The sequence below is a fragment of the Abramis brama genome (genome assembly GCF_963993115.1).
Source record: "Abramis brama genome assembly, chromosome: 11".
NCBI lineage: Eukaryota > Metazoa > Chordata > Actinopteri > Cypriniformes > Leuciscidae > Abramis > Abramis brama.
Genome location: NC_139973.1, coordinates 16022571 through 16047741, shown reverse-complemented (window position 1 = coordinate 16047741; position 25171 = coordinate 16022571). Strand labels below are relative to the sequence as shown.

At 37.1% G+C, this 25171-nt stretch overlaps 2 protein-coding genes across 2 annotated transcripts in view; one reads left to right on the top strand and one right to left on the bottom strand.

The window, feature by feature from the left end:
* The window catches only part of jak1 (Janus kinase 1), a 40898-nt gene extending 31341 nt beyond the window's left edge, over window positions 1–9557 (top strand). The window contains exons 18-24 of the mRNA XM_084128731.1: window positions 752–840; window positions 958–1150; window positions 1255–1379; window positions 2381–2553; window positions 2733–2850; window positions 4878–4988; window positions 8376–9557. Coding sequence (XP_083984857.1) covers window positions 752–840; window positions 958–1150; window positions 1255–1379; window positions 2381–2553; window positions 2733–2850; window positions 4878–4988; window positions 8376–8477 — 911 coding nt within the window. The 3' untranslated portion in view covers window positions 8478–9557. The remainder of the gene's footprint in view (window positions 1–751; window positions 841–957; window positions 1151–1254; window positions 1380–2380; window positions 2554–2732; window positions 2851–4877; window positions 4989–8375) is intronic.
* A 2229-nt stretch (window positions 9558–11786) lies between these two features.
* The window catches only part of raver2 (ribonucleoprotein, PTB-binding 2), a 76537-nt gene continuing 63152 nt past the window's right edge, over window positions 11787–25171 (bottom strand). The window contains exons 10-15 of the mRNA XM_084128747.1: window positions 23782–23893; window positions 23373–23521; window positions 18110–18211; window positions 17441–17563; window positions 15972–16169; window positions 11787–13086 (exon numbers count right to left, since the gene is read on the bottom strand). Coding sequence (XP_083984873.1) covers window positions 12955–13086; window positions 15972–16169; window positions 17441–17563; window positions 18110–18211; window positions 23373–23521; window positions 23782–23893 — 816 coding nt within the window. The 3' untranslated portion in view covers window positions 11787–12954. The remainder of the gene's footprint in view (window positions 13087–15971; window positions 16170–17440; window positions 17564–18109; window positions 18212–23372; window positions 23522–23781; window positions 23894–25171) is intronic.

The following is a 25171-nucleotide window of genomic DNA, read 5'->3' as shown; positions in this document are numbered from 1 at the left end:
AGGACACATTAAATGAACAGTAAAGGCATTTATATTGTTACTAAAGATTTCTATTTTAAATAAATGTGGCTCTTTTGAACTTCCTATTCATCAAAGAATCCTCCAAAATATATCACGGTTTCCACAAAAATATTAAGCAGAACAACTGTTTTCAACATTGATAATAATTAAAAAATGTTTCTTGACCAAATCATCATATTAGAATGATTTCTGAAGGATTATGTAAGACTGGAGTAATGATGCTGAAAATGCAGCTTTACCATCATAGGATTAAATTAAATTGTAAAATATATTAAAATGGACAACAGTTATTTTATGTTAATATTTCAAAGTATTACTGTTTTTGTTTTTTTGTTTTTGAGCAAAGAGAAAAAACTAAAAATCTTAGACCCCAAACTTTTGAATGGTAGTGTACACCGTTTATATTTTAGTCTTATATGACTATTTCCACTCTCTTAGAATTAAACGGGCTGTTTTTTCTACTATGCTTTAAGATATCTATATGTTAATGAGCTCTGTTAGGATTGGCTAGTCTCATAGACTCTAGTAGTCCTCACTGTTTTCATTAGGACAGGATAGGTTGCTGTGCTTAATAACCATTGATATGTAAACATGGTTAGTCATATTTTAATGTGAAGGACAACTTAATTTTTTGTGGTGGGTTGAGAGAATACATTGCATTGTAAATGTTTGCGTATGTTTGGGAAAAAAAAAAGGTTTCCATTTTTCCTCTTTAATGTTTTCTCTCTAGACCCATCCATTCAGCCTGTTCCCATGCTAGAGGTGGACCCTACAGTGTTTGAGAAGAGGTTCCTCAAGAAGATCAGAGACCTTGGAGAGGTATTTACACTGTGTGTGTGTGTGTGTGTGTGTGTGTTCGGTCTTTAAACTCATGAACAAACTGCTTATTTAACTGACCATCTTCTGGTTAGACTGAAGTGCATCGTGTGCTTTTAGGGTCACTTTGGAAAGGTGGAGTTGTGCAGATATGACCCGCGGGGAGATCGGACAGGAGAACTGGTGGCTGTGAAGTCTCTAAAGCCAGAGAACCGAGAAGAGCAGAGCAGTAACTTGTGGTGTGAGATTCACATCCTGAGAGAACTTTACCACGAGAACATTGTCAAATATAAGGGCATTTGCAATGAAGAGGGTAAACCACAATCCTGAACATCATAAACAATATAATGCTGTAATGGCTTTTGGTGCCAAATGCATGAGTTGCTTGAGCGAATCTTTCCACATCTTTGTTTCTAGGTGGGAGATCCATTAAGCTCATCATGGAGTTTTTACCGGCAGGCAGTCTGAAGGAATATCTCCCCAGAAACAAAGCTCACATAGACCTTAAAACCCTTCTCAGCTATTCTGTACAGATCTGCCAGGTAACACCGAATGTGAATGGATTACAATGCTTTACTAGTTGTCCTTGTCTGTTTATGGTAACTTTCCAACCTGAAAAAAAAACACCAGCACAATGAAACAAAAATCACAAGGAATCTAATACAAATTTAAAAATAAAAATGTATTTGAAGGAATCACAACCAAAGAGTCTATTCACATAAGAGCAAAATGAAAACGTGTTCTATTCATTCATGTACTTTAACACAAGAAATGACTAATGAAAAACTGCACTTATTTTAAAGTAAAACCGCCTTGAACTCAGTAGACAGTAAAGCATTCACTTTAATGCAAAATACATGCAATCAGCTAAAATACATTTAATTTGCATTGCAGCGATATAGTGTGATATGGAAATACATTGCAGTATAGCAAAAGTTTAGGGTTGTTTTTGTTTTTGAAAATCTTTTATGCTCACCAATGTTGCATTTATTTAATCAAAAATGAGTAAAAACTAAATATTGTAAATTATTATTATTATTATTATTACAATCATTAGTATTATTTCAGCAGCCATTACTCCAGTCATCAGTGTCACATGATCCTTCAAAAATCATTCTAATGTGATTTGGTGCTGACCAACAGAAAGTCCAAAAGAACAGCATTTATTTGAAATTGTCTTTACTGTCACTTTTGATCAATTTAATGTGTCCTTACTGAATAAAATGTTTAATAAAATAAATAAATAAAATAAAAACCTACCCCATATAACATATTTTCTTATAATGCATATGATGAAACTCAGGCTATATGTAGGTACCAGCAATATATTCATAAATATATGTTATATATCCATTTCCTTTGTACACAACTTATGCTCTGGCTGTTTGTTGTCCTTGAGGCCTTGTACTCGTAGACCAATAATAATAACAACAGCTGCTTACAGTGATCATTTGTGTTCTCACGCTCTGGGTTTCTGTTAGTAATGCAGACCTGCAGTGTAACATTATGCTCAACCCTGCTGTTTTCTGACCTCTAACTCCAGGGCATGGACTACCTGGGCTCTCGCAACTACATTCACAGAGACCTGGCAGCCCGGAATGTTCTGGTGGAGAATGAAAGCACGGTAAAGATCGGAGACTTCGGCCTGACCAAAAGCATTAAGGATAATGAGGGTTACTACACGGTGAAAGACGATCTGGACAGTCCAGTGTTCTGGTAAGCCTCACTCATAAGGGTGCTGTTATACAGCAATGACCAAGTATATTAAGTCTAAAATGAACCATGTGCATTGGTAATGATGAAATTATATGCAATTTCATTATGGAATTGTGTATAATTATGAAAAGCCCCTGGAAAATCCACTTTGTAATGATTTTTTTCCCTGCTTTTCCCAGGTATGCTCCAGAGTGCCTGATCCACTGCAAGTTCTACAGGGCGTCTGACGTCTGGTCTTTTGGAGTGACCATGTATGAGCTCCTCACGTACTGTGATCCCTCATGCAGCCCTATGTCGGTGAGTGGCCAGTCGTTTTAGTCCCGTCTCAAAAACCCTAAGCCAGTGTTTCTCAACTGGTGAGTCGCGATAACTTTTTGAGTGGGTCGCCGAGTGTGCAATCAAAGAAACAACAACAAATGTAATTCTACGTTTTTCTGATGCGAGACTTTGAAAGATGTGCGTGGGAACTGTTGACTCTTCTGTCAGACGCAGTCTAAGTACAGGGTTTCCGCGGGGCATTAAAAAGCATTAAAAGTCATTAAATGAATTTTGCGATAATTAAGGCCTTAAATGGCATTAAAAAGCATTAAATTGTAATCCTACAGGCATTAAAATCGTTTTGAAGAAATTTTTATATTATCAATTTATTTGAATATAGCCTTCATAATTAATAAATTTTATTTGCTGTCGCAAATATGTATGTTAGTGTGATTAAAAACACGCAGAACCAGTTTGGTGATTGACTCCGGCCAGAGCAAAATTGCCGTGATGCTGAGATGACGCGGGCATTTTGAACAGCAGGAACAACAGGAATAAAACTAGACCAAAAAATGGGAAGGTGCAAGGAAGACAAACAATTTAGGACATGGTTGCAGCCCGTTGGTGGTCAAAATAAAGAAGGATTTTGCAGCGTTTGTAAAAAGGTATTTAAGTTGGGTAGTTACAATTTGGAATCAACGCCGTAAAATCTCATATGCGGTCTTGACAGCCACAAATCGACGGAAAAGGGCAGACAGCAATTAACTGTGCAGCATTCGTTAATTTTTGTCATCCTTTGGGTAGCATTACATTATATGATCCCGCTCTTATTCATGTAAATGCTTTTAATGTCGCTGTCTGTGAATGTCCTGACACACACAGGGAGAAAGACGCGCGTCAGTATCCTGCGCCAGAAAACGGTTCTCTTTCACGCTTGAACCGATTATGCCAAAATGTCTGTTTTGTCGAGAATCCTCATAACATAAGAGCATTCTTAAATTAGTGAAATAAAGTCTTTAATGAACGCAAAGAGTTGTGAGAGAATGAGGCGCGTGTTAGATCCGTGTTTCTGTCAGCTGCGGCGGCTGGTTTTAAAGGGACAGTAGCCAATAAAGCTTTCTGTCAGTAAAGTTAATCACAGAACAAAGGGAACAGAGAAGATGACTCACTGCTATTGACTAAATAACTCTTGTAGCTTTAATAAGCATTAGTATATATTTAATCTATAATTTATGCCGTGCAGACTGTTTGATAACTTTATTAAATTTCTGTATACGTCCTACCTGTTAGACAGGAAGGGCAAAGGTAAATATTACATTTATTATGGATTTATGTGAGGATTGTTTGTTAAGTAAACTTTTGTACATCTATTGTATAACAAAAAAAGGAAAATAAAGGTATAGATTAAAAGGAATATGAGAGAGACACAAAAGCACAAGATGATTAAAATAATACGACAAATATCACAGCTGCACTTCCACACATTGGATTATACATTTGCATAAATATAACTGCATAAGTCTATGTAAATATATCCCTATGTAAGTGTTTTACTTTTGATTGCATTTCTAAATCAGTGTTTGATTATACACAGCAGGAGGGTAATACAGATTTGTTGCGAAGCAGAACCGAGTACTTCTAGCATTCGTAGAAAGCCCATGTTCATTTCTGTAGGCTGAAAGAAGCTCTTGTTTAGGAGGTGCTGGTGAGTCTGGTCGTTCTCTCTCTGTCTCTGAGAACATGGCAGATGGTGCCAGTCTGTGCCCACAGTGGCAGATGTCTTACCCAAAGGCTGCGGTAGACGTCTGCACACCAATCCTCACTTTTTTTCCCTTTTTTCTGTGTGCCTCTTTTGGAGGAAATGTCTGTACTGAGGGATTTGTCTGATTTTCACATTGTACACAATGCAGACGCACAATGCAGACGCACAATGTATTGCTTCCTCGCACACTGGACTCATTAAAGGGTTAAAGGTAGTTTGCTAGAGGAGACGTGGATGAATGTTTAATACCTCAGAGTGTAATTGTAAATCAGGCCACTGACCCGACTTTGCTCCACCCCCACAGGTGTTCCTAAAGATGATTGGCCCAACACATGGCCAGATGACTGTTACCCGATTGGTCAAAGTCCTGGAGGAGGGGAAGAGACTTCCAAAACCAGACGGCTGCTCAGAGAGGGTAATCTACAGCATTTTGTTTTAGTAAAGCTATATATTTACACTACTATTCAAAAGGGGGTCAGTAAGATGTTTATGTATTTTGTTTAATTATTCCTTTATCACTTTTGAGCAATTTAATGCATTCTTGCTGAATTAAAGGCATTTATATTGTTACTAAAGATTTCTATTTCAAATAAATGCTGCTCTTTTGCACTTTCTATTCATCAAAAAGTTCTGAAGGAATGTATCACTGTTTCCACAAAACTATTAAGCAGAACAACTGTTTTCAAAATTTATTATTATAAGAAATGTTTCTTGAGCAGCAAATCATCATATTATAATGATTTCTGAAGGATCATGTAACACGGAAGACTGTAATGAGTAATGATGCTAAAAATTCAGCTTTACCATCACAGGAGTAAATTAAAAATGTAAATATATTAAAATAAAACAGTTCATTTAAATTGAAATAATATTTCACAATATTAATGTTTGCCTTGGGGAGCATAAGAGACTTCTCTCAAAAATATGCAATAAAAAATATATTACCGATCCCAAACCTTTGAACGGTAGTGAATGTTACAGGTCATATGTGACCCTGGATCACAAAACCAGTCATAAGTCGCACGGGTATATTTGTGGCAATAGCCAACAATACATTGTATGGGTCAAAATTATCGATTTTTCTTTTATGCCAAAAATCATTAGGATATTAAGATCATGTTCCATGAAGATATTTAGTAAATTTCCTATCGTAAATATATAAAACATTTATTTTTGTGAGTGAATGCAGCACAATCGTGAACATAAATGAACAACTTTAAAGGCGATTTTCTCAATGTTTAGATTTTTTTTGCACGATCAGATTCCAGATTTTCAATAATTTTATCTTGACTAAATATTGCCCTATCCTAACAGACCATACATCAATGGAAAGCTTATTTATTCATCTTTCAGGTTATGTATACATCTCAATTTCAAAAAATTGAACTATGTGACTGGTTTTGTGGTCCAGGGTCACATATTATTATGATGACTTGAAGTAACCTCTCAGATTTTAAGTAATGATACAGAATTCTAAGGAATTCCATGGAAGTCAGTAACTGACAGTACGCCATAGGTGGGAATAAGCCTTCGGTCTTTGAGCAAATATAATGAACATCACCTTGCAAATTCGGCAAATAATTTAAACAAGTGAAATTGTTATATATATATATATATATATATATATATATATATATATATATATATATATATATATATATATATATATATATATATATATATATATATATATAATAAAACAAATAAAATAAAATAAACAATATATATATATACATATACACAGTGAGGAAAATAAGTATTTGAACACCCTGCTATTTTGCAAGTTCTCCCACTTGGAAATCATGGAGGGGTCTGAAATTGTCATCGTAGGTGCATGTCCACTGTGAGAGACATAATCTAAAAAAAAAAATCCAGAAATCACAATATATGATTTTTTTAACTATTTATTTGTATGATACAGCTGCAAATAAGTATTTGAACACCTGTCTATCAGCTAGAATTCTGACCCTCAAAGACCTGTTAGTCTGCCTTTAAAATGTCCACCTCCACTCCATTTATTATCCTAAATTAGATGCACCTGTTTGAGGTCGTTAGCTGCATAAAGACACCTGTCCACCCCATACAATCAGTAAGAATCCAACTACTAACATGGCCAAGACCAAAGAGCTGTCCAAAGACACTAGAGACAAAATTGTACACCTCCACAAGGCTGGAAAGGGCTACGGGGAAATTGCCAAGCAGCTTGGTGAAAAAAGGTCCACTGTTGGAGCAATCATTAGAAAATGGAAGAAGCTAAACATGACTGTCAATCTCCCTTGGACTGGGGCTCCATGCAAGATCTCACCTCGTGGGGTCTCAATGATCCTAAGAAAGGTGAGAAATCAGCCCAGAACTACACGGGAGGAGCTGGTCAATGACCTGAAAAGAGCTTGGACCACCGTTTCCAAGGTTACTGTTGGTAATACACTAAGACGTCATGGTTTGAAATCATGCATGGCACGGAAGGTTCCCCTGCTTAAACCAGCACATGTCAAGGCCCGTCTTAAGTTTGCCAATGACCATTTGGATGATCCAGAGGAGTCATGGGAGAAAGTCATGTGGTCAGATGAGACCAAAATAGAACTTTTTGGTCATAATTCCACTAAACGTGTTTGGAGGAAGAAGAATGATGAGTACCATCCCAAGAACACCATCCCTACTGTGAAGCATGGGGGTGGTAGCATCATGCTTTCGGGGTGTTTTTCTGCACATGGGACAGGGCGACTGCACTGTATTAAGGAGAGGATGACTGGGGCCATGTATTGCGAGATTTTGGGGAACAACCTCCTTCCCTCAGTTAGAGCATTGAAGATGGGTCGAGGCTGGGTCTTCCAACATGACAATGACCCGAAGCACACAGCCAGGATAACCAAGGAGTGGCTCTGTAAGAAGCATATCAAGGTTCTGGCGTGGCCTAGCCAGTCTCCAGACCTAAACCCAATAGAGAATCTTTGGAGGGAGCTCAAACTCTGTGTTTCTCAGCGACAGCCCAGAAACCTGACTGATCTAGAGAAGATCTGTGTGGAGGAGTGGGCCAAAATCCCTCCTGCAGTGTGTGCAAACCTGGTGAAAAACTACAGGAAACGTTTGACCTCTGTAATTGCAAACAAAGGCTACTGTACCAAATATTAACATTGATTTTCTCAGGTGTTCAAATACTTATTTGCAGCTGTATCATACAAATAAATAGTTAAAAAATCATACATTGTGATTTCTGGATTTTTTTTTTTAGATTATGTCTCTCACAGTGGACATGCACCTACGATGACAATTTCAGTGGGAGAACTTGCAAAATAGCAGGGTGTTCAAATACTTATTTTCCTCACTGTATATATATATATATATATATATATATATATATATTTTTTTAATTTAAGTATGTTGAGGTGTTATTTACAAAAAATGTATTCTATTTTATTTAAAAATTGTATTTAAATATTTATAATTTTATGTATACATTAAGTATGCTTTTTTTAATTTAACTAAATTTGTTGAATTTGTACTTTAAAATGTACAAATTTGTACTTTAAAATGTATTCTTTAAATATTTTATATTACGGGGCTGTTGAAAACGTTCTATGGTGTGTTTCCTGTCCTGTCAGCCGTATATTACTTAATTATAAAGTATGTTGAGGTGTTATTTACAAAAAATGTATTCTATTGTATTTAAATATTTTGTTCTTGCTTTATGCATTACAGAATCATGTTTATTTCATGATGGTGAAGGTTAGATGATTTAACGGCAGGTATGAGCTGCGCTCCAGGCCGTGCGTCTCTGATTGTGATCTTTGTGTTTTGACAGTTGTACAATCTGATGAGGAAATGCTGGGAGGCGACACCTGAAAAAAGGATCGACTTCAAAAGCCTGATTGCCAACTTTCAGCAGATGCTTGACAATCAGTAACGGTGGAAATGAGATGGGATACAGACTCCACCTCTTTTGCAAGAGACAGTCCCATAGAGACAAAATCCCCAGAAAAAAAAAAAAAAAGTATAACTGCAGTGTAGCACTCTTTCAAATATACTCTCCTTCTTACTGTATCCCTCACATTACGATCTCATAGATAAACCGCAAGCCGTTCGAAATAGCCACAAATACACTGCTAGAACCACCGAAGTGGGCAGACGAGCACTGCCCGGCCTCTCTCTGAATATGCAAACGTGTAACTGCCAGTTCCAGTCGCTCATTTCAAATGCAGACCTGATTCGAGTGTACCAGACGTGCACAAAAATGAGGCGAATCAGGATTCTGACACTCAGCTCCTCTGCTTCATATTGTGCCTCAGTGTCACATCAGCCATCATGATGCATGTATTTCCCATGGTGCATTACAGCATGTGCTGTATGGAATCTGGCCACTGTGAGACATACGCATTGACAGAGACTGACCCTTGTTGCGATTAAAAGAGGACTGTTGTTCTTTGGAAGACGAGGAACGTGTCAGAATGTAGATTTACACGTGTGGTCCACGGTTTGGAGCTTTGATGAGTGAATGTCGAGTGGATTGTGCCCGTTCTCGTGAGACTATTGACGTGCAAAGTATGTAAAGCGCTCAAAGACTGCTGGTTTGTCTGACTTGGAGTGGACAGCTGTCCTCGTTGGAAAATTCCAAACGAACGTGCAGGATTACCGGAGAACTCTGAAACAGCATGCGCCGGTCAAGATGCACACATTCTAATGACTGTATATCCTCCCCGAGCTTCACATTTGCCACGGAAAAACTGGAGAGGATGATTCTGAGAACAGCATGTGGAAGGATATTCGTGATGTTTAACGAAATACCTGAAATGGGCACTAGGGGACAGTAGAGCTTATGAAATATCTCAAGATTCTCAAGATTCACATTTTATGTTGTGCAAAATATATTCTGAGCTCAGCTTTCAGAAACCGATTTAAATGTCCAAAAAAAAAAAAAAAAAAATACTGCAGTATTTTATCTGTTGTTTTTTATCATGGAATTAAAAAGTGATTAACAAAACCACAACATGTCTCTACATGGGTTATTTTGTTAATGTCTAAAGATGGATGCTGACTTGAATGAGATTCAAGATGTGAATGGTGAAATTAGTTTTTTGTCTTAAAACGCTTAAATGCCTTAGCGTGTCTTTGAATATTTAGCCTTGCTTTAGCTATATGAATAACGACTAATTCCCATCTGATTATCAGATTATGGTTAATCCTCACACATGGTTCCTGAAAAGGGAAAATGATTAATCTCCCAGGTGGAAGCGTCACGTGGTTTTGCACTGAAGGAATTGTGAAATGTACGTCGTCGCGTTCGCATCTACGCCTCCGCGGTGGGGCCACAATGGAATTGAGAATGGTCAAAGAAGAAAAATGATGAAACGATAACAGACATTTTTCTGCCCTTTAATGTGCATTGCAAAACAATTCCATCTGCTCAAAATGAAACCCAAACCTATTTTCCTCAAAAAGAATGACAACAAAATTGTATCGAACAGAGTACATAAATACACATAAATAAATACTTTTTTTGTTGTAGTTAAATACTCAAAAGTATTGAGCTCTGAAACATCTACTGAAAAAAAGAGAAAACAGTTTTTTCTTGTATTGCAGGAGTATACGCATGCTTCAATTCCACGGTTTCTAAAAATAGCTTATTCACAGTAAAGCAATATCAATAGAGTTTGGATTATAAAATATTGCAAAATCTCAATTCAAGGTGAAAAAAGAAAAAGAAAAAAAAAACCTACAACCTTGTAAACTAAAAAAAACAGGCTGCAATATGAGTACAAAGCACAATAGTGTTGATAACCCTGCATGTTTGAACGGGCGACTGTACCTTCTACATCATTAAGAGACACTTCAGTATTGCAAAGCTTTGAGATACAAGTGCACACATACACGTTCATAACATTCAAATGGGGTAAAAGTGACTTCGCAACCAGTGGACAGATGTGCGGAATCGGAAAAGTACGTTACAGCCTCGACTTGTAATACAAGGGGAACATCAATATGACCGTCAGCAAAAATGGTAAGAAATACCAGGTTCGTAAATGCAAATAGGCACAATTTTCCGTCCTTCAGCTTTCAATAGGAACACTTGAGAGATTCTTTAATTTCATTGTGTAGTTTTATATGAAAATAACAGGAATAATCTTTCCTCGATTTAGAGCAGTGGTGTGGCTGAAGAACAGGAGAGAGAAGACACATGGGAAGGTGACCGGAAACGCATGTGCTTTATAATCCCTGTAGCGTGTCATTTCACAACAAATCTCATTTCTGATTACTGAACTTGAGCACAGAACGAGAGACACGTAAACTAGAAAACTTGTTCTTAACCGTTTCTAGTATTCCCTCGAAAAAACAAAAAGGCCTCTGTGATTATAAATGGTGGGTTTGTGCTGAAAGTGGAACGCAGAGCCTCAGGTACAGATGCAAATTTGGGATTGTCTTTATACTTGTCATAACACAATAAAGCAACATAAATAGGACGCAATAACAGAAGCTCCTCCTCAGATGTATTGTCAGTCTGTTGTGGAGGGGAGAGAATGGCTTTCAGCGAGAGAACAACCAAGTGACAATCACTTCAAAAGTGGAGAAAAAAAGAAGGCACGCAGCCTTAATCACAAACGGATGAACACGCCAGGCAAAACGTCTGTACGACAGCTCCTTTAAGACGATCTGCATCCGACCAGTGATCAACATGATATGCTGCAAAAAATCCAGTTCTTAATGGGTTTCAGTCAAGTTTATAATATCTAAACAAGCTCAGTTCAAAGCAAAAGGGATTGTTCAAAATTGTCACTACTCGCCACCCTCATGTCCTGATTCTGTAATTATGAAGAATGTTTCAACTGTTTTTGTCTATACAATGAAACTCAATGGGGTCCAAAACAAAATCCGACCTCACTTCCATTGTATGGATCAGTGTTTTTATCGTTAACTAAAACTATTCAAAAATGTTTTTTAATTGAAATGAAATAAAATAGAAATATTAGATGAAAATCTTAAACTTGTTTAAGTACTGAAATTGCTATTTAAAATTAAAAGTCAAAAACATGACAGGCACTAAAATGGAAAAATGAAAATATAAAAACGAATTAAAAACTAGGATCGTATATAAAAAATACTAAAATAACAAATAAAATAAAAATAAAAAAAATAAAAAAACTTTCCACAGAATAAAGAAAGTCCATCTATGTTTTGTACAACATGAGGATTGAATAGCAGATTTTTATTTTTTTTTCTTACATTTTTGGTGAACTATTCTTATTTCTATAACTATTTGTTCCATTGGGAGACTTGAGGCACTTGTTAGTATCTAAATTTAGACAAAAAAAGATGCATTATCAAGATGCATTATCTTAATATCTCACTTAATTTGCCTCATCTTTAAAAAAAAACATTTTTACGGATTAAAAACAGGATTTTCGCAGCATAAAATCACCAGAATAATACTCTCTCCAATAAAGATGTAAAGAGATTAAACCACAGAATAACAGATGACTAATATCCATATAAAGGCATTATGCTAGATTATTACCATGTGGGTGTTTGCATCAGGACGTTTTGCCAGGTGTCTCTCCTATACGTAGCATCCTTCCGACAGATTATTACTACTACTGTGGTGATATATTATTACTCTTAATGTTATTGAAAACAAAGCACTGGCAGCATTGTAGCTGAAGGTTGTGGGAAGGTCACCTTAAAGTATGTGGTAGTAGTTTGTCCAGAGAAGGTAGAGGTTATTGCCTTAGCCATGTCTTCTCTGAGCGCCGTGTTTTAAGGCTCCTGCAGCGTTCAGTTTCATGGCTGATCATTCCTACAGATACAGCAGTATGTACAGAGACACGTTAAAAATTAACTGTCAAAGATATGAACGTGCGATGTGCAGTTCCTGGACGCTTAGGAAAGCGGATTGATAGTCAAGATAAACAATGACACGTTAAGCAAGACGTAATATTAATAATATTTTCAAATGTCTGTACACCCTGTAAAAAATACACTAATTTTGCAGAATATACAATGTACATTGGCTAAGCCCTACCCTGTCAGGGAAAAAAAAAATCTTTGAAAATCGTTATTCTCTGAGTGTAGCTCTATCTTTATCAGCCCTTAACCAGTAGTACAGTAAAACACGGGACACGAAAGCCCCCCTCAGGAGTGGAATGGAACGCCCCACCTGCGAGAGAGGTAAAAATGACCAATTAACTAAAACACAATCTTGAGAGGTCCTGCCTAGTGTCGGACAGAAATAAGAACAGTACCCAGATACACAGAAGGTTCAAGAAGGGGAATAAACCTCCTTCTGCACAATAAAATGTACAATCTTTTCATAAATATCAGTTATGGACTAAAAGTTAAGGCCTGGACATGACAGTGACAACATAACAGCTAGGTGTGAGAGCGAGTGCGAGTTAGATCCTCTTCTTCTTGAAGTAGTCTGCGTAATGGCCTCCAAGACCCTGTGAGTGTTGGCCCACATACTCTGATGTCACTTCCTGTGTAGGCAGTGTCGGGTATTCTCGCTTTTGCCCTCTAGCCTGACTCTAGGAGAGAAAGAAAGAGAGGTTCATTATAACAGAAGGAATTATAGTGATTAGGATGATTTCACCTGTTTGCTGATGATGATGATGATGATGATGTACGTGACTCACTATTCACTGTATGTTTGAGTTTGAGTGACATACAGTAAATGAGTGACGGGTTTTTTGTGTTCCATACAGTAAATGAGTGACGGCGTCTCCCTCAGCCCACACACGCGTCTGAGGAATTTTCTCTGACTCTCGCACTACGATAAAGCGCCTATTGTTGAATAAGTGAAGTTAGAGGTGTTTATCTCTCAATGTGTCAGTCTTTTACTTCCAACTGAAGAATAACTGAAGTTACTGCCAGACTCCTACTGGTTTTCATCTTCACACACACACACACACACACACACACACACACACACACACACACGTTCAGTTGACTGAGCTATCTATCGTTCTATCTATCTATCGTTCAATTAATTATATTAGTTCTATCTATCGTTTTATTTACCAATTATGACTGTTATATTATATATATATATATATATATATATATATATATATATATATATATATGTGTGTGTGTATATGTATGTATATGTATGTATATATATGTATATATGTGTGTGTGTATATATATATATATATATATATACACACATATACATGTATATATATATATATATATATATACACATATGTATATATGTATATACATATGTATATGTACGAGCTATCTATCTATCGTTCAATTAATTATATTAGTTCTATCTATCGTTTTATTTACCAATTATGACTCTTATATTATATAATACCAATTATATAACACCAATTATAAATATATATTATATATATATGTATGTATATATATGTATATATATATATATATGTATGTATATATATATATATATATATGTATGTATATATATATATATATATATGTATATATATATATATATATATATGTATATATATATGTATATATATATATATATGTATATATATATATATATATATATATATATATATGTATATATGTATATATATATGTATATTAGGGGTGGAGCCGAACCCGAATACGGTATTCGGAAAGGCACAAATAGTGTGTTTTTTACGAATACTTATTTCGAACAAATACTTTAAAAATATTTGTATTCGGGAACAAGAAAAACTTTATATCAAAAAGCTGCGTTTCCTCATGAGACATGGCGACCGGCGGTGCTGCTGATGTGGTGGCTGTCCACTTGTTGATAAGATAGGAGGAAAGAGCCACATATGGAAATATTTCGCTCACATAGCGCGTTTTTTGCGCGTGCAGATTTCAAATGTAGGCGCGCGGCAAGCGAGCAGAGCGCTCGTTTTTCCAGGCGCGCCTATGTTCACGGTTGCATAGCAACGACAAACGCCACGAGAGAACAAGCGCTTGTGGAAAGGAGAAAGCGGTGCGAACTGCGCTGTCCGTGATGACGAGGAAGTATCAGCAAAGAATTAATTGATTTCTAGCCCTTGCATTAGCTTTAGATATATTTATGGAGATGAGAAATGAAATAAAAAGCCGTCATTATGTCATTAATATCAGTCCGTCAGAAAAGCAGTTCTAGGCTTATTATTGGCTGGATAACTCTTAACAGGTTTAAAAAGCCATTTTAAAATTAAATATGAATGCAGTTTTGAAAAAAATATTTTACACATTGCATATCTATATTTATTATAATAGATATAATTAAAGAATACTTACACTATAATGTAAATTAGAAGTGTAACGCAAAAAATCTGGATTTTTACACCTATTTTGAATTTTACTCGAATACAAATACAAATACAAATACTTTTCCCCCCTCAACAAATACAAATACAGATACAAATACCGGCTGCTTTGCACACCCCTAATGTATATATATATATATATATATATATATATATATACACACGTGTATATATACGTATATATATATATGTATAATATATACTTATATATGTATATATGCGTATATATATGTATATATATATATATGCATATGCACAGTCATGGTTTTACCTTCCTGGACATAATAAAATATGATCTGGTTGTTAGCAGGTCTTAAAATTAGGTAAATACAACCTCAGATGAACAACATCACATGACATATTACACCTTGTCATTATTTGTTTAACAAAAATAAAGCCAAAATGGAAAAGCCATGTGTGACAAACTAAGTACACCCTATGATTCAGTTACTTGTAGAGCCACTTTTAGCAGCAATAAGTTGAAGAAATCATTTTGTGTATGACTTTATCAGTCTCTCACATCGTTGTGGAGGAATTTTGGCCCGCTCTTCTTTACAACGTTGTTCAAAGTTCGCCTAACTTGGCGCTGTGCATTATGGCCAAACATCTCCACTTTGGTCTCATCTGTCCAAAGGACATTGTTCCAGAAGTCTTGAGGTTTGTTCAGATGCAACTTTGCAAATAAGCAGTGCTGCCATGTTCTTTTTAGAGAGAAGGAGCTTTCTCCTGGCAACCCTTCCAAACATGCCATACTTGTCTAATTGTACTGCCATGAACTTTAACATTTAAAATGCTAACTGAGGCTTCTCTAAGATCATTGCTGATGTCTTCCCTCCTTGGCATTGTGTTAACACACCTGAATGCTCCAGACCAGCAAACTGACAAAACTTCTGCTTTTATACAGTTGGTCATGTTTGCTGATGATAATAACTAATCAAAGGAATCTGGTTAGTAGCACCTGACTGCTACTTACCCACTTATTTTGTCACACATGGCTTCTCCATTTTGGCCTATGTTGTTATCTTTCAGGTGTCTGTTTTAGTCCTAACGTGTATTTCAGTCAGGTCTCATGCTATGTTGTTTGTCTAAGTTCTCTTTATCTCACACGCACTTTATGAAGAAAGACACACACTCACATAATAGTAGTTGTTCCAGTCGTTGGCTGTGGGTACAGCGGGTGTGTGTGTGGCAGGGCTGGCCGTGTGCGTGTGAGTCGGTGTGATGAAGCCTGGCATGATGGGAAGGGCACTGTAGGTGGGCAGCAGGGTCTGAGCACTGCCATTCAGAGAGGTGTGCAGAGGTGCACTCAAGGGGGTCTTCACCACCTCCACCTCCTATTGAGAGACACATAGACATCATCAAACATTTATACACTTATACTGTATCTATCCAAATGCAACACACACTATTCAAATTACAGGTCTCTCTCTCACACACACACACATCGGCCCAGCTGCTGTGCTGAGGAGTGATTGAGTGGTTTCAGCAGGATCTTATGTCCTAAGAGTGTCATGAGACTAAGTGAGGAATGTGTGTCTGACCTGTAACACCACCTGCCACCTTTACATAAGCTCATACACCCAACACACAAACACACAAAGATAAACTACTACCACCACACCAAAACCATACAGTATATTGTGAAAACAAAATTATATTTAAGACTGCACTATTTCTAGGCCAATCAATCAAAGGTATTCTGAAATGTTTCAGTTTACTGTAAATATATAATTTGTATTGAAAAAGGTATTCAATTAGCATTATGACCACAGAATGCGGCGATTCACAAATCATAATTTCTATAGACTTATATATACACATATACTACCCCCATTCAAAAGGTTGAGGTATGATTTTTAAGTAATTAATACTTTTATTACTTTTTTTATACTTTTTATCAGCATTTATACTTTTGTTCAGCATGTATGCATCACATTTTTCCACAAAAATACTAAGCAGCACAACTGTAATAATAAGAAATGTTTCTCAAGCACCAAATCAGCATATTAGAATGATTTCTGAAGGATCATGTGACACTGAAGACTGAAGTAATGTCTGCTGAAAATTTAGCTTTTCCATCACAGGAATTAATTATATTATTACAATAGTATATTAAAATAGAAAACGGTTATTTTACGCTTAATAATATTATATAAATTGTATAATAACTGTTTTTTTGCAGTCATATGCATGCTATTATGAAAGAAAAACAATCAGTACAGATTTTTATTGTTGCTGAATGCATACAGTTTAAATACTGTATATGCCCACAGAGAAATGAAAGTCTAATTTCTGATCTATTTTTGGTCTGTGACAACATGTACGATCTGCAGTAAGTCAAAGAGTGATCCGTCATAAAGAGAGGCCGTGTCAGCCACGAAACACTTAGACGCAGTGGAAGTCCAGGAACTACGGCTGTAATTCTTCCTCCAGAGAGTGTGTGATGTTTGGCCAGCATGTTAACTGTTTAGCATTTCTGCTGCAGTGTATATGTGTATGTGTATTTCTTTCAGTCTGTAGGTTTTGAGATGGACAGAGATGTACACTGTAAAGTGAGCATGATTAAGCATGATATGTTTCAGTGTGTCTGTGTAGTGTACAGTACCTTGCTGACATCTCGGTGCTGGTAGACTTGAGCAGCTGACTGGCTCATCTGCGTCTGAGAATAGTACTGACTGACAGCATGCATGTAGGAACTGTAGTCTCCATACGAGGAGGTGACCACCACCTGTGACAAACGAACACAAATTTATTATCGTGGTGGGGACTTTCCATTGACTTCTATTTTTTTCCTCCTGAGTTCATGATATTTTCTATCCCCTAACTCAAACTTTTTTTGTTAGTAGAACCCCTTTGACCTAAAAAGTTTTCTTGAAGTACCACATGTGATGTTAATACTTCAATAATATATACCATGGCTTTCTGATGTCGGTTAATGGTCACATGACATGCAGGTAATCAAATAAAATATATTATATTTTTTAAGTAAATGTTTTAATTTTAAAATGATTTATATTTTATAATTTAATTCATTATTAGTTTCTCATCAACTCACAAACTCCCTGCAGTTCCCTCAGGAACCTCCAGGGGGTTTGCGAACCCAAGTTTAGGAAATTTTTACATTTTCATAAAGACATTATTTAGTATGTTTATTATGACGTTTTCTTCAATGAGACAATGTAGATCATTTCAGGTTTGTTGTTTTTTTTTGTTGTAGAAAAATACAATGTAAAATGGGCACTTTAGTATTGTCCCTTGGTATGAGTGTGTTTACCTGAGGTTGCTCTTTTGCGCATTCAGTAACTGCAGTCGTCTCTTGGCTTGTGTTTCCATAGGTCTGTGCTTGGTAGTGTTGGTACCACTGCTGCATGGCCTCCTGTCACACAGAGACACAGATCAGAACCAACAGAACAGAATGAAATACAGTCAGACACAGCTATAACAGCGATCTATAAAGGAATCAAACACGTCTTGACTGTCTTAAGGCCCTGTCGCCCTGATATACAGTAAGGGAAATGGAAGAACAAACTGGTGTGATGTAATTTCCAACAAAATCAGGCTAAAACAAAGTTCATTTCAGGAGTTCGAAACAGCTTGCCAAAGCAAACCTTCCGGAGAAGAGAGTTATTACAACTTATTGCAATTTTTTGGCCCAGACGCAGATGTCGAGAAGCGACACCACAGTCGGCTTTTATTGCCACTAGTTCTTTTATGTCGGTTTGGTGTGTCTGGGCCTCTACTGACTTTCTGATTTCTCACTGACTTTAGTCGCAGCCTAAGATGACATACGCAGTTTATTCACTGACTATTCAACAAAATGGCAATAGTTTTCTGACTTTATAGGATTTAAAAGCCTGAGTCCATCAGGCAAAAAATGTGTGCTTAAAAGGTACAGGGTGGCTCCGGCGGTCAACGTCCAGCGGAATTTGATTGCTTTTAAGTTTTTGCCGCGGGTAAAATAATTTCCGCAGGTTGATTTCCGCCCTCTTAAGTGCTCCAACACCCCCAAAACACCCCCCAGACATACAAATTCAGTTGAGAATTCCGCCGTCCGATGGTGAAAATCAATGGCTGGTTGGCTGGAAATCTGGAACCATTCTGCAAATTTCCACCACTGAAAAGACAGTTCCCTTTTTTCCATTCCTAAAACAATGCTGGTCTCGAACCAGGAACCACTAACGTCAAGAGTCAAAATGGAGTGTTTCTGGGTAAGAAGATTTTGGGGATTCATGGTTCATGGCATTGCATCTTTCAAAAACATTGAGTTTTGTAGGAGAAACTAGAAACTAAACAAGATATCCTTGAGCACCAATGACAGGGGTAGACAGCCTTGCTCCTGGAGGGCTACCATCCTGCAGAATTTAGCTCCAACTCCAATTAAACACACCTAAAACAGCTAATAAAGGTGTTCAGGATTAATTGAAAATAACAGGAAGGTGTGTCAGAGCAGGGTTGGAACTGAAGTCTGCAGGAACGTAGCCCTCCAGGAGCAGGAGCAACTTATTCCTCTCTAAGGGGGTGAACCTTGGACAGAATAAGCATCAAAGTGGACTGGATAGTCCACGGCTGATAGTCAAAAGTCTGGCTACATGACTCTATATGACACTGACAACATTTTATCTCTGCGTTGCATTGTATCTCCTGAGCTGCTTCCTCTTTACGTCTTCATCTCTTCTCTCCATCTGTCTAACCTTGTGGCCTAATCCGTTTCGCTAGCTTTCTCTTCTACCGTTCCCTTAATATATCTTCCTTCTCATCTCATTCCCATCACTCCTTTCACCATTCCCTGCTCTCTTTCTCTCTGGACACCTACAGCGTGAAGCTCACTGTCTCATTTCACCAAAGCTGGTGGAGTGTGTGGGAGTGTGCGACCAGATGGGACCGACAACTCACAGCCAATCTTCCTCTTCCCTCCTGTCTTCCCCCTCTGCATCTCTCACTCCCCCTTCTCTCACTCCAACTCTCACCCACTCCTTCTCGTATTGTCATAGGAACGCCGGCAGTAATGAGAGGGAGACCCACATTTAAGCCATTTAATCCCACTAAAATTTCTTCCCCTCCAAACTCTCCGCCAGAGAATGAGTAGGGGATCACCCTAAAGACACTGGAATGAATCTGAGAGACTGTGGGAGGAACTGCAACTCTTTCTCCTTCCCTCTCATCCTCTCCTGGAGCACATTTTCCACTCCTCTGCGTCTGCTGAAATCTTTGCACTATTCTGTCAAAAAGTTGTGAAATGAATTACAAATCAGAATGTAGAGTGGCAGGATATTATTGGGGAGAAAGAAGGGGAATGGGAATCAGAAGTGGATTCAAACCATCTTTGGGATAGCACTGTGTCCTAACCAGGAGTTTGGGTTTGGCTGGTTAGCTTGGGCCAGTTAGCCCGTAGATGCCGTAACTACACCATAAGTGTTGTTATTGTTAACAAAAACTTAAACTATTAACTAAAACTTTCAAAAATTAATTTAAATAAAGCTGACATATAAATATTAGAAATGTTGCCTTGGCAACTAACTAAAATTACTAAAATGAATCTTTTGGAGGGTTTTTCTTTTTTCAGGCACCTATTTGCTGCCTTTCACATTTCAGGAAAGTCACTAGGTGAAGGACTTGTGAGCCATGTGGTGCTATCGGCTAATCAGCATTTGACATGATGTAATTTTTCTGAGTAATTAGTCAAGTGGCATTTATGGTTCAGGCGATTGGCTCAAAAACTTACAGAATGAAATACAGTCAGACACAGCTATAACAGCGATCTATAAAGGAATCAAACACGTCTTGACTGTCTTAAGGCCCTGTCGCCCTGATATACTGCAAGGGAAATGGAAGAACAAACTGGTGTGATGTAATTTCCAACAAAATCAGGCCAAAACATATGCCCAGAACTGAGTGCCCATGAGCGAAGATGGCATTTAAATCACATAATTCAAGGGGTTCTTGGCCAGCCGAGCCAGTTGCTGACAGCTAATAACAGAACTCCTTGATCCAAACTAGGTATGATCTGACAAGTTTTGAGTGAGTAGCGATTTGTCAGTGCAGTCACAGATATCAGAAGATATTTGAAGTTTAATGTGAAACGGGACTTAGGGCCAATGAGATTTTACTGTGAGGGTTACAGTGCGCAACGAAGCAGAAATAGAAACCAAGCGATAAACAAAAAGCTCAGTTGGGACAAATAAAAAATCAGATTTAAATGGAAGTAACCTAGGACACGGTGGTGCACCACAGCTCCATTCTATTTCTAATGGAACTATTTTTGTTCTGTTTTGAACATTCATTTTCTTTATTCCGTATAGACCCATCTATCTCTATTGTACAGCTGAGCATATGGCAGAATTGTTTCCTTTCTCATTCCTCTCGCTCTCTCTGGCTTTCGCTGTCAAATCTGGGGCTCAGTGGAAACCTGTGTTAGAGAGAGGAGTTGTGGGGGATATAATGGGGGAGAAAAGACTTGAGAGAGTGGGCTAAGAGCGAGACAGATTGATGGTTGCAGTGAACACTGGGATTTCTTCCTTTCTCTGACTGTCAGTGTCTGCATTCCACAATTGTCAAACACTTTGATCTGATACATAAGATACCAAGATCACAATCCTAACACCATCAAAAAAAGAAAAAAGAAACAGACCAGTGACTGCAACTGTGACAGTGATGTTGCTGTTTGTATGTAACTGTTATCTAGCTAACAAAAGTATATTCTAATAACGTTTTGCTAAATGGGTCAATGACATGATCAATGCTTATTTTTGTCCAATTGCATTATTTCCTTTTAAAATAATTTGATAAATTCATTCTTTATTCATCACTTTATTCTATAAAAATGTAAAAATTTGAATGAATTTTCAGTACATTCAAATAATAAATATCATTTTATGTTTTGCTATCTTAAACCCCTAAAATGTCAGGTCGAGCAATGGTCCGCACAAATGAACAGACTAAGAAAACTATTAAAAATGGTGTTTTAGTAATAAGAAATTCAAAATAAAATACTATGGCATAAGTTTTTGCTAAAACACTTTCATATAAACACATTTTATAAATATCAGTAGTTTTAAAAATGTTTTGATCATTGAAAAACATTTGTTCGGCAATCAATGCCAGGTGCAAACATGGCTATTTTATTATGAATTAACAAGGTAATAACAGTAAGAATGATAATGGATCATCCAGAGAACCCCAATTGATCCTTTGCGTTTTACAAAACACTTGTGCTGCTATTGAGGTGGGATTCCAGTAAGGTTAGGGACACTTTGGTGGTATGGTTAGGTTTAAGGATGTGGTTAAGGAGTAGGGGAAGGGCCAACAGTGTAATTATAGATGTCTTTACAGAAATTATTACAGATATAATATGCAGGCATTTTTTAAATACAAGTAGAATGTACTCAATAAGTGCATTGTATCCAATTATTTATTTCAACGTTAGTACATGCTAAGACACTTAAAGTGGGACTGAGAACTCATGACACAGGGAGCGCATTAAAAATTACCCAACTGTAAGAGATGCATATCTTGCAAAAAGAAAAGAGAGGTGAGGAATCTTGTTTAGTAGTTTTTATATAGTTTAAATTTAGATGAATGCATGTTTGACTTTGTTGTTATACAATTGATTACAGTGTACTGTATCTAACCAATCTATTGCACTGTAGCCTATTCCAGTGTGTTCCAAATGTGATGCCAGGAGATTTATTCTGTTATTGATAAATTTACCACTTTTACTTCAACAGAGACTGTTGACTGAAACACTTGTATTTGTATTTTATTTTTTATATTTAATTGAAATTAAAAATCCAGTATTCAGCATATGCCCTGTCATTATTAAAGGGATAGTTCACCCCCCAAAAAATATTCTGTCATCATTTACTCACCCTCAAGTTGTTCCAAACATGTATGAATTTCTTTCTTCTGCTGAACACAAAATATATTTGGAAGAATGTTGGTAAGCAAACAGTTGATGTTCCCCATTGACTTACATAGTATTGAAAAAAAATTACTATGGAAGTCAATGGCTACCATCAACTGTCTTGGTTACCAACATTCTTCAAAATATCTTCTTTTGTGTTCCATGAACGAATTACAAATAATGTTTTTGTGCTGACATTATGAGAACATTATTAATGACCAGAAAACTTGAATGAACATTAATGTTACTGGAAGAATGTTTGCTCATAATTTTGAGAGAACCTTGCCAGAAGGTTAGCTAAAGTTCTAAGAATGTTCCCTGTTAGCTGGGTGTGTATTGTATACTACTACATTTTATTACTCCAGTCTTCAGTGTCACATGATCCTTTAGAAATCATTCTAATATGCTGATTTCTTGCTCAAGAAACATTTTTGTTATTATCAAATGTTGAAAACAGTTGTGCTGCTAAAACTATCCAGGGTTCAACAAAAATATTTGTCAAGATTCTTTAATGAACAAAAAGTAGCTGAAAAACAGCATTTATTTGAAATAGAAATCTTCTGTGTAAATGTCTTTGCTGTCACTTTTGATCAATCTGTGTGCATTTTCACATGTGCATTGCTGGTGTTGAAGTTACCTGTGTGTATTGCTGAGTGTATTGTTGAGTGTATTCTGCAGGAGTGGTCTCGGCGCTGTATTGACTGGGTGGGTGGGTGTTAGGGGGCAGGACTGTGCTGTATGTCCCAGTGTGCGCCTGCACAGTCTGAGGTTTACTGTTGCAGGGTGCTAAAGGAGACACAAAAATACTAATGTAAATCATGGCCTGCTCAGGGACACCTATTTAGAACATCTCTCATACAGACAGTCTTTATCTTCTCTGCTGGAGTGGGCTGCAGCCCATCTGGCTGTGGCCTTGAGCAGGGAGAGACAAGACAGCCATACACTGTAAATATTATAGTTGAAAATAGAGAGCTGACAGAGAAGAGATACAATCCAAGGTCTGGCAGAAGTGAGTCATCTTCTGTGTGTGCTGTTCGTGCACGTACCTTGCAGTACCACTCCAGGAAGCACACTAGCCAGGTTTAGATACGGGTTGGATGGCAACTTCACTTCTTTAGGAGGGTCTCCCAACAGAGACGTCTGACAACTGGACTGACTCTACAGAAAGAGATAAAGAAAGCGAGAGAGACACGTTGAGAAGAGCAGCAAAACAACATGCTACAGTTTTTTAGATACTAATCTGGTACATCACCGAGTTGCTCACATATAGACCACACAGTGAGACTGAAATGTCTGCTACTTCTCCAAACTCAGAGCATACAACTATAAAGATAACATGAAACATCTTTTGCAATATATTCGCTACTATATGTAAGTGAAACTGACTATTCAGAAAGAAATAATGTAGAGTGGTAAATTGAATGTAAATTGATTTTAATTGATGTATTTGTGAAAAGTGGGCTATTATTGGTTATCAATTATAATATTATGTAAGCAATAAAGTACAAGAGGCTGTGACTATATTCAAACCAAAACACAGTCTTTCTTGCAGAGAGACTCCGTCCACATCCTCTTCTGATTGGCAATAATTTTTGATTGATTTTGTCGCGTCTCGTGTGTATAATAAATAAACATGGCTAACGACCAATCAGCATCAAGGACCAGAACAATCTGTTTTATAATGTATTATCTATTATTGTACATTGTATTATTATATAATATTATGTTATTGGTAAATAAATATATACAATAGGGATGAACATTTGAGGAACATTTCACACCAGTATTACTGATAACAGCGGGGGTTGTGGGGGGGCTGGGGGATCACTTTTAACTTTCTCGCAATCACACACCAAATCCTCTGCCATGCTACTTTTGCTTTTAAATTCGCGATCACGAGTACCCTGTGTATATAGGCCAATAATTAGCAGGGTTTTGCTGTATGGGCCTGTATTGTTTTCCCCAACTAAATGATTGGTTGGAAATTCCAAGTCTTTAGAATCCATACGGTACCTTTGTCACTACCCACTTTGCTTTTTCTTTCACAGATTTCACAAATAAACAGCAATCCAAGAGAAGGAATGAAATGGAAAAGTACTGGCACAGAGTCTGGTATTCATCTTTAATCCAGTCACATAGAAGACAGAGCTCTCCATTAGCTGTGTAGAGTAATGCACGAGTAATCAGAGCCTGCAGCACTAGTGGTCTGTCATTAAGGCTCAGAACTCTGTCAGAGTCTGTACTGAGCTCTACTAGGTGGCTGAGTGCTTGCGTCTGAATAAAGACACCTCCAGACAGAACAATGGAAATGGAGTTCTAGGAGGTCTACAGAAGCACTTCAGACAGAATCACAAGTACTGTATAAGCGAGTGTGTGCGTGTTTGTATTCAGTGTTCAAAGTGTAAAAGTGCACCCCCTTTGTTGTTTTATATATAC